Source organism: Ictalurus punctatus, chromosome 5 (genome assembly GCF_001660625.3).
Source record: "Ictalurus punctatus breed USDA103 chromosome 5, Coco_2.0, whole genome shotgun sequence".
In the NCBI taxonomy this organism is placed as follows: domain Eukaryota; kingdom Metazoa; phylum Chordata; class Actinopteri; order Siluriformes; family Ictaluridae; genus Ictalurus; species Ictalurus punctatus.
The window spans coordinates 28,205,208-28,217,653 of NC_030420.2; the positions used below are offsets into that span (position 1 = coordinate 28,205,208).

The 12,446-nt window shown below is 40.8% G+C and overlaps 2 protein-coding genes across 5 annotated transcripts; one reads left to right on the top strand and one right to left on the bottom strand.

Moving 5' to 3' along the window:
- The first annotated feature begins 18 nt into the window (after positions 1-18).
- On the top strand, positions 19-3,914 carry cenph (centromere protein H). 4 transcript variants are annotated; one of them, XM_017467618.3, is made up of 10 exons: positions 19-213; positions 662-738; positions 867-922; positions 1,005-1,050; positions 1,148-1,216; positions 1,339-1,395; positions 1,618-1,681; positions 1,904-1,955; positions 2,195-2,352; positions 3,501-3,914. In XM_017467618.3, exons 2-10 carry the CDS (start codon positions 662-664, stop codon positions 3,585-3,587), a joined length of 666 nt encoding a protein of 221 aa, XP_017323107.1. In that variant the 5' UTR covers positions 19-213; the 3' UTR covers positions 3,588-3,914. The 4 variants fall into 4 exon arrangements, with proteins under 4 accessions (XP_017323107.1, XP_017323109.1, XP_017323106.1 ...); XM_017467620.3 differs by having other exon boundaries at positions 1,008-1,050; XM_017467617.3 differs by having other exon boundaries at positions 19-179.
- A 664-nt stretch (positions 3,915-4,578) lies between these two features.
- pola2 (polymerase (DNA directed), alpha 2) lies at positions 4,579-12,392 on the bottom strand. The gene is made up of 18 exons (XM_047155702.2): positions 11,906-12,392; positions 11,526-11,650; positions 9,644-9,729; positions 9,125-9,182; positions 8,927-9,036; positions 8,392-8,585; positions 7,988-8,076; positions 7,720-7,872; positions 7,499-7,561; positions 7,339-7,393; positions 7,127-7,251; positions 6,902-6,940; positions 6,723-6,796; positions 6,530-6,638; positions 6,332-6,438; positions 5,153-5,209; positions 4,949-5,075; positions 4,579-4,854 (listed from the first exon to the last, which is right to left on the bottom strand). The coding sequence occupies exons 1-18, from the start codon at positions 11,988-11,990 to the stop codon at positions 4,702-4,704; spliced, it is 1,809 nt and encodes a 602-aa protein (XP_047011658.2). The 5' UTR covers positions 11,991-12,392; the 3' UTR covers positions 4,579-4,701.
- Positions 12,393-12,446: the final 54 nt, after the last annotated feature.

Here is a 12,446-nt window from a genome sequence, read left to right on the forward strand (position 1 = left end):
TTTAGTAGACTCATATAGGAAGCAGAAAGCCGTTTGAGGTTCAGCCTGTGGTTTACACCAGGTTTGACACAGAAGGCGTGGCCTCGTTTAACTCTAGTCACGTGACGAAGGACTTCCAGGCGGCGGCAGATTCGTTTGTTTGTTGTTAGCAAAGAGCAGCTAACTAGGCTAAGAACGAGGTAATAAAAAAAGCGGATTTGGCTGGAAACGAGAGTAAGCTGGAAATGTATTTGCTTAATATTTTATTTAAGTGTTTGTGTGTATCTTTGTGTAAAATCGTCTCCTAGAGGTCGAATTAATCTACTTTTTTGTTGAGCTGAGTGCAAAAGTCTGCGTCCCTTTTAACTTTATATTGCGGTTTATTTACAAATCAGAATTCCATGTTTATGGAGATGGTGTTTATCAGCTACCACTATGGCATAAATACTACAAAAACCGAGTCTAGCATATTCCCAATTCCACACCCCTCCTCCTCCTCTTCCCCCCCAAACTGATACCGGGCTAATCCACCATCCCTGTACAACCCAACCTGGTCATCTCAGAGTAAGGGTGTGCAAACTTTTGCACCCAAATGTATGATTCACGTGTTTTGGAAAAGTTTCAAATGGACCATCTAAGAACATTTCAGGTTAATAGTGAATATTTAATTTTGTAATTTTAGATGGATTCTGAAGATACTGATCCTGGTGCCGCGGGCGATCATCTCCCATCATCCATTTCTCCCATGCATTTACTAAGGTGAGCTGGAAATCAGAGTTCAGTTATTACTGAGGACTTGAGTAGATATTTAGGACTACATACTGGCTTTAAGTTGAGAACGAAACATTGCTACAGTATATTTGTAATTAAGGTGTGTGTTCCATCAGGATGAAAGATATAATGGCCAACCAGTGCTTTGACATGAATATTAAAGTCAATATGGGTAAGCTGCCAAGCACATACATTTCTGTTAATGTTTTTAAACATTTGTTTTTGAGATCTGATTCTCATCTTTGCTTCATCAGCAGACAAATTTCAGTCTTCTGAAACACTGGATGCCGAAGCAGTTCTGTAAGTCTTTATCTTTGCCTGGTTGGTGAAAACGAGCATCTTTTTCTACGATACAGCTTTGAAAGAATATGAATTCTCTTCATGTCATCTTCCACAGGTCCAAATATGAAAAAGAAATAGCGCAGGCAAGAACTTCACATTTCAACAAAACACTGGCCCTACACAGGTAACACTGCCTGCGCCCCAGGTTTCCTGTTTGTTGCGATTGTTTGTTTCAGAGTGATTCTGCATGACAGTGTGGATTTAAATTGAGGTGGGAAGTGTAACGTGGTACACGGTGTGTTTTAGGATGCAGGTTTGGAACGTCATCATTGAGAAACTGATACAGGATGGTGCTGGAGCAGCGTAAGTGAATTTATGGATCAAATTAAAATGCAGTCTTGGGCGACAGTTTTCTCGTTAAAATGTAAACTTTATATTGTAGCTGTTCCTCATTTAGGCACAATCACCAGAAATAAATGTTTTTTTTGTTTTGTTTTGTTAAATGAAACAGCATGGTGTTTCTGGTTATAATGAAAGCATTATCATATTTTATATATCAAATAATGTTATAATATTGCCCCGTAGGTCATTGAAGGCAGTTGTTGATGAAAATGCAGACCTCTGTGAAAAGGCAATGAAGATTATAAAGGTATTGTTTTATTGATTTATTTATATATATTAGTAACAGTGCTGTAACATTGAAAATTTCTATGCTAATTTTATTCTAATAGTTTAATTGTATTAGGCTTAGAATGCCTAAAATCCATGGCATAAAGTATTACTCATATATTGTATGAATAGTACATTACATTAAGAAGAATATGAAAATGAAATGATTGCATTTTATTTGTTTATGTGCCACATGATTTAGGAAACGCGAGAACTTCAGGACCAAATCACAGATATTCAAAAAGAGAGACTCGGTACTTGCTACTGTTATTTTCTACATTTCTGCGAGCCCCTCTGCTGTACATTTCAATTAGTTTCTTCTGCATAAAATACTGCAGATGTTAATCCTAGACCTAGACAAAAAAAAAAAAATTCACACAGCCAACATTGTTATATTAATCATTTAATGCTGGGACTCTGAGCATGGAAAGCCTGTTCTGTGTGGTTTTTATAGCAGAATTGAGGATTCTTGGTGTGTATTGTATATCCCCAGAGATAAAAGGTCTCATTAAGAACAAGATGAAGGAGATTAATGAGCTGAAACAGATGGGGGAGAATCAGGGCGAGACACAGAAGCGGGCCCTGAAAAGAGCAGAGGAAATCCTGCAGAAGTACAAAAAGATTGCCACCATTTCCCAAAACGTCCTTCGAGTATGTTTGTTTTGTAACCCTACTTTGTTCTACAGCCACATTAACCCTCCTATTATGTTGGGAAAAAAAAGTTTCATCCATTATGTTATGGGTCAAAACGACTTCCACAGTTTAAATACACACAAAAACAGCAAACCTTTATTAGGGCTTGTCCGAGACAAGCCATAAGAAGAAATATTTGCGTTTAATTTCTTGACCCTAAATGAGGAAAAAGAGAGATTAACCAGTATTTCAGACATCTCAAATGTGTAAATGGGTCACATTCAGTGCGTTTACATGGACAACAATAATCTGATATTAACCCGATTAAGACGATCCTGATTAAGAAACTAGCATGTAAACACGATTATCGATGACCTCAATCTGATTAAAGTCATACTCGAAGTAAACACAAATCGAATTTGGACATGTGGAGTATTCCTGTTTTAGTCGCATTATTGACGTGTATTACAGACATGTACACACCTTAATCACACTATTAACGTCGTGTAGGAGTTTTCACCATATTCTGCAGCAGGACACGTACACACACGGCAGTGCTCAACCGTTTGACGGCAAACGAGAGCACGGCTGCATCCGAAACCACATACTTACCTGCTATATAGGAGACGAAATACATGCATCTCTATATACTATATAGTAGACAAGTACGCGGTTTGAGAGGCAGCCCACTGCTTCAAGCTATTTGCACGTATTGCATGACAAATAATTAACTGCACTTGAAGCGTTTGTAAAAATTACAAATAAAAACACCCAAAACTGAATACGGTACCATAACGAAGACCAACTGTATGTCGAAATGTGAAATTCTGGAGGGAATGTCGGACAGCATGGCTCGGTGACGTAATGACTTGTGCCGTTAATCACTCTTTGTTCTATAAAAATGTAAAACGGAACATGAAAGTGATATTCTAAAAACAACTCACGTAAACACCTTAATCACAATATTGTCTTATTCAGGATAAGCTCAATAATTAGATTATTGCGGTCCATGTACTTAGTCATTGACTACATAATCGGAGGGTTAACAGATTGCGTTCATGGCACGAGAGATACTAAACGATACACACGATCATTTAAACACTATGACTTGTTCGGTATCAAACCAGAAGGTATTTTCCTAAAAATGTTTGTGGTTTGTTTTTCAGGGAATCATCCTTGCGAGCAGGGTAAACTGGATCGATGATCCTAAACTGAGAGACATAGCAATGGGACTGGAGAGCATCCCTAACTGACCAGGACGCATTTTATAAACAATTTATGCAATGACATACTGCATACGGTATGTTTTATGTAATATAGACACTGTAGATATTTTTTAATACAGTTCTGATGTCTTGTAAAATGAGTAAAAAAAATAGTCTGCTTAGGTAACCATGTTTTCTTACTGCTACACACTGCCTGAAAGACCATGTGAAAGTTTATATGCCACATTTAACAAGATATATCCAAGTCCACATGTATGAGTACAGTATGCTGGTGTGGCACTATAAGTGAAGAATATTATAAACATGAACATTACTGTGGAAATTTCCCTTTAATAAATATATGCATTTGCTTTAGCACATGTTAGTGCTGTTGGTCATTTGGTGTTTTAAGACATTTCATTCATCTTCAGTAACTGCTTTGCCCTAGTCAGGGTGAAGCTGGACCATATTTAGTTACAGGTACATTTATATAGCAGTTACATTTTACAGTATAGTGTCACTGTCATTATGCTGGGGCATAAGGCCCCACACAGACCACAGGGTGAGCGCCCCCTGCTGGCATCACTAATAACACTTCCACCAGCAACCTTAGTTTTCCCCAGGAGGTCTCCCATCCAGGTACTGGCCAGGCTCAAACCTGCTTAGCATCAGTGGAAACCAGGTGAGAAATGCAGGGAGATATGGCTCTGGCAATCCTGGGAACATTGGGTATGAGGTGGAACTACGCCTTGGATGGGATTCATCACTCTGGAGCAATTTCAACTAACCTAGCATGCTTGTGGGAGGAAAGCTACAGGGCACAGAACATGTAAATCTCCAGCTCAGGATGGATCTGGGAACCCTGGAGCACTGAGGCAGCAACGCTACCCACTGCACCATTGTGCCACGCCCCAGCTGAGTAAAGATGTAAACTCTCAAGGTTGCACAGAAGGTGCATCACAATTTTTCCCAGCATGACTTGTTCAGAAACAGTTGTTTCTAACTTCAATTTCAAAAACTATAAACGTGGACAAGTGCATCATTTCATTACTATACATTTTATTTTTTTATATCCTTACTGTAAAAATGGAATACAGACATAAAATGAAATTATACATACAAATTCAAATCAATTTCACACACATACTAAAAACTCTCCCAGTTATATTTTCACCACCTGAGCTGCTATGCAGGGGCTAACTCTTTTTCCTTCCTCCTGCACCGGGTTTTGCTGGATCAGTAACCGTCCGTAAGTTCCTCCCACCTGTCCTTTGGTCAGACGTGCAGGATTGATGCACACGCAGCCAATCACATCCTGACACAGAAGAGTTTAAAACCGTAATTAAAATACATTTGTAAGTAAAGGCTGCCGTTGTACAACGTTAGAGCCAGAGGTTAAACTGTCTTACCTTGATGAAATAGCGCAGCTCAGAAGGAACGAGGAGAATATCGGGAGTGAGGGGCAGCTGGCCATACTGCTGAAACCTTTCATAATCCATATTGACCTCCTCAGCAGGGGGGTACAGCGGATAATAGCTGCAATGATAGGGGAACCTTTGAGAAAAAGCTACGAGATAAGGACCAAAACTGTGGCGTTGATATTTTCCACAAACCTCCTCTGGGTCAACATGTGCTTCATGATCCGTGAGAATCGGTCCGAGCCTGCGGCGCTGCAATGAGAAAGAAACATGTTAAAGGCAAAGCGTCCAAAGATGAAATGTACCTTTTTATCTGCTAGGAGTAAAAAGCGAGTAATAACATTACTGAAATCAGGGCTATCCATGTCCTTATAGTCTATATACACACTACCGGTTAAAAGTTTGGAGACACTCGACTGAAATGTTTCTCATGATCTTAAAAACCTTTTGATCTGAAGGCGTACGATTAAATGTTTGAAATCGGTGTTGAAAACAAAAATATAGTTGTGCCGACATATTTATTTCTTTCATTAGAAAACTTAATTTTATTTACAATTGTTTTTTTTGTTTGTTTTTTTAAACGGACAACTCGGAGCGAAATATCCCGAAAACCAGTGTAGGTGTGAACTCCTTTAATACTGTTAAAAAGCATCTCAGGGAAATTCCTCAAGAAATCGGTCGAGAAAGCACCAAGAATACATTTCTGGAAATTCTAGGCAAAAAGGGTATCTACTTTGAAGATGCTAAATGGATGTTTCGGTGGTGGCTGGATGCCGTATGACGGAGACATGGAACCTTAAGGTTGAGAAATGAGAGTCTTTAAGTAACATTGAGGCCATAAAAAGATGGAGAGAGACGGAGAAAGTACAACTCCCGCTGATCTTTTCAAACAGAGGCCTTTTGTATGAGCCCTCAGGGGCCGGTCTTTGTCGAATGGGGTTAACTGAGAGGGATCTGAGTTACCTTTGCCTGTCAGTAATAAATGGGTCAATCCGTTGCTACGATTGTTACATGATAGGGACGAGATGAGTATTATAAATAAAAAAAAATTTTTTAAAAAAGAGGCATTATCCGAGTCTGTCAGAGAGAAGGATCTATCGCCTTTATGATCCGCCAAAAGTGGTGATACCTGATGTTTGCATATCCATTAGCACCCGGTTGGGTGCCTCAGGAAGAGAATATCAACCTGATACCAAGTGTTAAAATATAAAATTATTTTGGATTTTTATCACAATATAATTTCCATAGTTCCATTTCCATATTCCAGAGTTTTGATGACTTTATTATTCTAAAATGTGGAAAAATTTAAATAAAGAATGAGTGTGTCTGAACTTTTGACCGGTAGTGTAATTAATAATCCTACGTCTCTCTTACCAGCTGATTTCCTCAGCTCCCATGTAAAACAGGATGTCTGTAGAGGTCATGCCAAATGTCACACCACCAATCAGGAGTGTGCAGGGATCAGGGGCTAAGGTCACTCGCTAGGGTGCAAAAATGGTGAGGTTGGTGAAGGAGTTTATTACCACTATAGAGCAGATTCTGGTTCAGTTTAAGAGCGATTGAACAGCTCACCTGAACATCATCTTTCTTCAGGTCTGGGAGGGTGAAAGGCGGTTGAGGATAAACGTAATGGTGATGTACATCTCGCTGAGATGGAACAAACACCAACTTACAGCCCGTCCTGAAACAAGGTTGAGAGCAGGAAAAGAACGATCAGATAAGCTGTAGCAAAAATCACCATGAACCAGTTTTCTGTAATACACACCCTCTCGTTCCATCCACAATGCTCTCTATACATTTGGAGAAGATGGCTTCAAACGTTTCCGTAACCTGAGCTTTCTATAAAACAGTGCGCAAATCAGACAGTCTGCTATTGTGACGTTTCAACAAGTAAAATTAATTAAAAATTTTAAAAAAAGAAAAAAAAAGAAAAAAAGAAACTACCTCAATCTGCTCATGTTTGGAATCGACAAACGGTCCGAGCTGTGTAAGACATGAAACAATACATGAAAGACATGTGTAAGCTGTGTAAGACATGAAACAATATAAGACGTGTCATGTCAGGCCAAAAAAACTTCAACTGCTTTTAGCACAAAAACTGCTTTTAATTTTTTTAGCAAAGTCGTCATTTTCAGACGAACGATTCCTTCGTAAGCGTGTCGCTCTCACCAGAATGCAGACGTCAGGCGAATCTTTATTAATGACGTTAATCAGGTCGATCAGAGGGTCATAGGCCAGGCTGTCAGAAGGGGTGTACGGCCCACAGGCCACTAACACCATCACAGACTCAGAGACTGTGCAAGCACACACACAAAGTTATATAATAATATGGTGGATTGCTATGTATTAAAACTGAAAAGTTCAAGTACCCGATTTCTTACCTTCATTCATTTCCTGCTTCAGCTCTGGATTGGAGTAAAAGGGTAATGGGATACCCTGGAGAACACACAGTACAGCAAGCAAGATAAAACTTTTAAAAAAATAAAGTGTTCATATTACAAAATTCAACTAAATATTGTTGATTCTGTACTGGACACGTACCTCATAGATTTTGGAAGCAACAAACCTTGAACCGGAAGTGTTCATACCTTCCATGACGACGACCTGAACCAAGAGGTCAGTGTCTAGTTAATGTACACAATCAAGAGATATTACCCTCACTGTGCAAAAATGCCTCTAGTTTGTAATACCGACGTGTGACCATTAACATTCCTTAGATTCGATGGATCTATGTATGTTTATCTGTGTATGTTTCTGCTCACCTGTCCAGGAAAGAGCGAGTAGTCCTTGAGCTCGGACACGTCCACAGGCACCTGCCTGGCCCCGTGTTCCTGACTCGCCTCTAACAGCACAGACTGAGCGTTCAGCTTCCCGTTACTGTCACAGCACACCTGGCCTAACACAGATACGGTGTCCTGCAGGAGACACAAAGCAGAGTTAAACACTGATTCTGTGAAAACAAAATGAAAAATTCATAATAAAAACATGGTAAAGGTAGCAGTCAGATCAGGAAGCGAGTGCTCGATGTACCTGAGCAGGAAGCGAGACTGGAGAAAACTCCTCTATATTGAAGTGTGATCTTATCTCCTCCCCCAGCAAGTCAATCTTCTCAGTCAGAACTGAAGACACCACACAGAAGGGGGGGGAAGAAAAAAAAAAACACCCCATTAATATTCAGCATATATTTGGGTGGTAACTCATTAGTCTGATGTATACTGTTACTGTCCGAATGGGGGAATTATCGTGATGTACAAAATGGTGGCATCTCCCAACCCCAGTCTCTTTCCTAACTTGCAACTTAGGCATTCTTGTTGGCCAGAAAAAATTCGAACTGCACTTTTGTTGATAAAAAGTGCTCGTTATCTTAACGGTAATGATATGACATTAGTATTACTATGCCAGTTGGGCAGGAGAGTGTAACGTAGTGGACATACCATCTCGTACATCTCTGAGCCTCTGGAACATGAATTTATAGGAGTTGGTGAGTGAGTTTTCCCGGCTCTCGAGGAGCTCCACCTGCACTGCAGTCTGGCCTTTTCCTGTCCAGCGAGGACCCTGCACAGCGCCGAACATGGCCACCACCTCTCCGCGTGCACTGCGTGTGCTGTACTTCTGAGAAGGAGTTGCACTGGACACACAGTTAATAGAAAGCAAAGTAAGCACTGGCTATACAGAAAGAAAAAGCACAGTTAAACTGCTGCAGAAGTTGTTCTTTTTTAAGGAAAACTTCCATTCTGACTAATGAGATCAGTTTTTAACGTGACAGTTTGACAATTTCAGTGCCGACACATTCGCACTAGCAAAACTAACTATTATTGTAAGATATCAAGAGTTCTGTAGGAAGCTGAATCTGCAGAAAAGGCATAATCGGTGCCAGGAGTGAAGAACAGTGCAAAAGGTGTGTGTGTGTGTGTGTGTGTGTGTGTGTGTGTGTGTGTGTGTGTGTGTGAGAGAGAACATGTTATTTACCCTGGCGAGAAGCTGGCAGGAGAGAACAGCAGACTCGGACTGGACAGACGAGCAGCACAGCGTTTGGACTTAGGATGTTCTGGAGTGGTGAGAACGCGCTTCTGTGAGCCCTGACACACACACACACACACATACACACTACAGGAACAGAAAATGGACAATTTTAAAACACTGCCATTTTTCAAAACAATGTCCCACCTTCCCTGGGGTTGAGTAGGAGTCCAGTAAACTCTCTTCTTCCTCTTCTGCTTTGATTCTGATCAAGATGGGGTTAAGAAAGCCATTGACTATGAGGATATGTACCAAAACCAAAAAAGCTGCTCAAGCAGTGCACATACAGACCACACAGTTCTGCTGTGTCTCCACACACACTAGCTAACTCGAACTACCTGATTTTTCCTGAAAATGTAACTATTGCGAGCTTGCCTAATTTCCACGTCCTATTTATAAATACTCATTTACACACCCACTAAAATGTAGGGCTGGAACACTGACTGGTGGGATTTTTTTTCCCTTCATGACTTTAATGGTAAGATAAACACTAACGCACATACAGTACAAGCAGGGATGTTGGAATTAAGTTTGGTCATTTAAAAAAACAAAAACAAAACAAAGACAAGAGACTTAACATCCAATACATAGTGAAGTGTTTCATTATTATTGTCAAAGTGGGGTCCATTCTCCAAAAAAAAAAGGGGGGGGGGGGGGGGGGGATACAGGTCCTGGATGGAGTGAACATCTCTGGTAGTGTTGCTGAACTTGTTCTTTGATGAGCCTTTGGTCTTCTGCCTTTTATTCAAGACCTGCAAAAAAATAAATAAATACAGAGCAGTAGTCAGCCTTACTCAAACAAACCCTCAGTACGTTGAAGTTTAAAAAAAAAAAATTGAAGTTTCCTCAGGCAGTGTCCTAGTTGAGCATTTTATAGTGAAATATAAATGAATATGGATGATTTTAAACAAGCCGGGGTTCTTGCCTATTTTCCAGACTTAGCATTTCCATACGTTTTATTCTTTCATACTTTCCAAAATGGTCTCTGAATTTCCAGACTTTTCCAGTGTGTAAATCGCGCTCATCCGAGCCTGTGTTCCCAACGACCAATGATCAATCTATATCTGTCTATTCTACTATAATAAAACTCTTCTGATAAAATCTCTTATAAGACAGAATTCTAAAGTACTCTAATAAACCTTTATTTAATTCTAATAAAACTATTGTATTCCGATCAAACTCTATGCTATTACAAGTTTATTAAGAAAATCTTCCTTCTTCGTGAAACAATTGGAAGAACGAGAGCGCGTTACACTAAACATCAGCACGGCTGTCCTTCGGCCGTAGGTACGAGTGTAGCAGGTAATCACAGCCATGATGATATTCAGTACAGCAGCGTGACTCTGAATGTGATGTTGCTTTTATACGTTTCTATAAACAACAAATTAATATCGAGTAATTGACATTTCAGACACAGCATGGGCAAATATGTTGCTCGTTATTGCTTTGTCGATGAAAAGTATCTCCCGAAGAAGCTGCAGCTCAATAGAGTATTGTGCGTTGCCATGGTAATGCATAGTAAGTGTAGTACTAGTTTCAGTTTCATTAGTAGTGCTGTTATACTGAATATCAACACTCTTGGAATGGCACTTGTGTGATCAGATTAGAACCAATTGTTAAATAATGCTGAATTTTTATATCCTAGATAGAGTTTATACAACGGAAAAGTATGGGAATTCAGAAAATGTTCGGATATATAAATGATGAGGACGGGGGGATGAAGGGGGACGACGACCGTGGCTTAGTTGTTAGCCTCGCACCTGAGCCCCGTGTGCACAGAATTTACAAGTTTGCCCCATGCTCCGGGGGTTTCCTCCTGGTACTCTGGTTTTTTCCCACCGTCCAAAGACAACGGCTTCATCCGAAACCGCATGCTCACCTACTGTAGTAGGCAAAAAGCAGAACGACAGAGGGGTAGTATATCCGAATTCTCAGTAGGTGAGAAACACTAGGCGAGAAATACCCAGATGGCATACTGCTTCTGGCGATATATTGCAGTATGCAACCGATGCACACATTGTGAGTCAAACAATCCCATGATGCAATGGGACTGGTGCGGACGAGCTCAAAAAAATAAAACTTGCGTCGGCTCTTTTTGAGTATTAACCCTTGGTTAAACAGGACTTGTTTAACAATACCCGAATAAATTGTTAACTTGTTTAAGATTTTTGTGTTTTTGAAGACGTCGAAGGTCACATGACAATACTAACATGGCGGGTGTAGTATGTCCGGGATTGTATTCATAATACACACGTACTGATTAGTACGCACTGTTTTGACTGATTTCGGACGCAGCCCATGTGTTGTGGGCTGATTGGCATTGCAGTATTGTGTGAATGGGTGTGCGATTGTGCCCGGCGATGGGTCCAGGGTCCCCGCAGTGTTCCCTGGGACAGGCTCCGGGTTCCCCTGTGTGGGAGAAGCGGTATGGAAAATGGACGGCTGGATGGATGATCAGGACGATCCAACGGATATGCCCTCGGCCCATTACATTATCCAGCGACTAAGTTGTATAGGGAATACAACACACTCATCACGGTGTGCTCACCTCATGCTCGAAGCTCTCCAGGGTGTTGAGACTGAGCTTTAACTGGCCTTTAGTGGTGCTGAAAGCGACCCACTCAAACACAATATCCTGCCCCTTCATTCTGTGGCACATACACTGCTCCAGCACTGACACACACACAAAGAAAGAAAATGAGAAGAGGGAAATGAGAGAGGAAGCAAACACAAGTATAAACTTAATCCTGAGGGGTGTGTGTGTGTGTATATATATGTATGTAGATGTATGCATGTATGTATGAACACACGTACACACGTACGTGCGTGCGTGTGTGTGTGTGTGTGCGTGTGTGTGTGTGTGTGTGTGTGTGTGTGTGTGCGTGTGTGTGTGTGTGTGTGTGTGTGTGTGTGTGTGTGTGTCCTCACTCCTATCGAGCACCGACTCCTCCTCACAGGCGATATCAAACGTCTCCAGCTCCAGCTTCAACTCTTCCGCGGTCACCGCCGCCATCCTGACCAGCTCGAGGACTAGTTTAACGCTTATATTATTTACTCCCCAGTTAAATATAATATGGAAAAGTAGGAAAAACTTGTTATCGCACACTGACTAAGATAAGAAACACGAGTTTGTGTAAATACCACACGCCTGGTAACATCTAATGTTAACACTAGGAACTAGCTAGCTACTGTAACACAAACAGCGCGCGCTAACAGGAAGAAGATTAAACCTGGTCCTCAGTTAAACCACAGGAAGTCCTGTTTATTTTTCGAAACGTAATCTAAATTAATTTACCTGCTTGTCGTGTTTAAAATTTGCCGGGTTATGTCATTACTTTTGCTCCAGCAGCGTTGCTGTGTATCAAATGACAAATCAGGATTGCCGCGAAAAATCACCCGCACACGACAACAGCGAGGCGTCACTTCCGGTCCATGTGTTTCGCCCTCGCCACTAGATGGCAGTAAACCA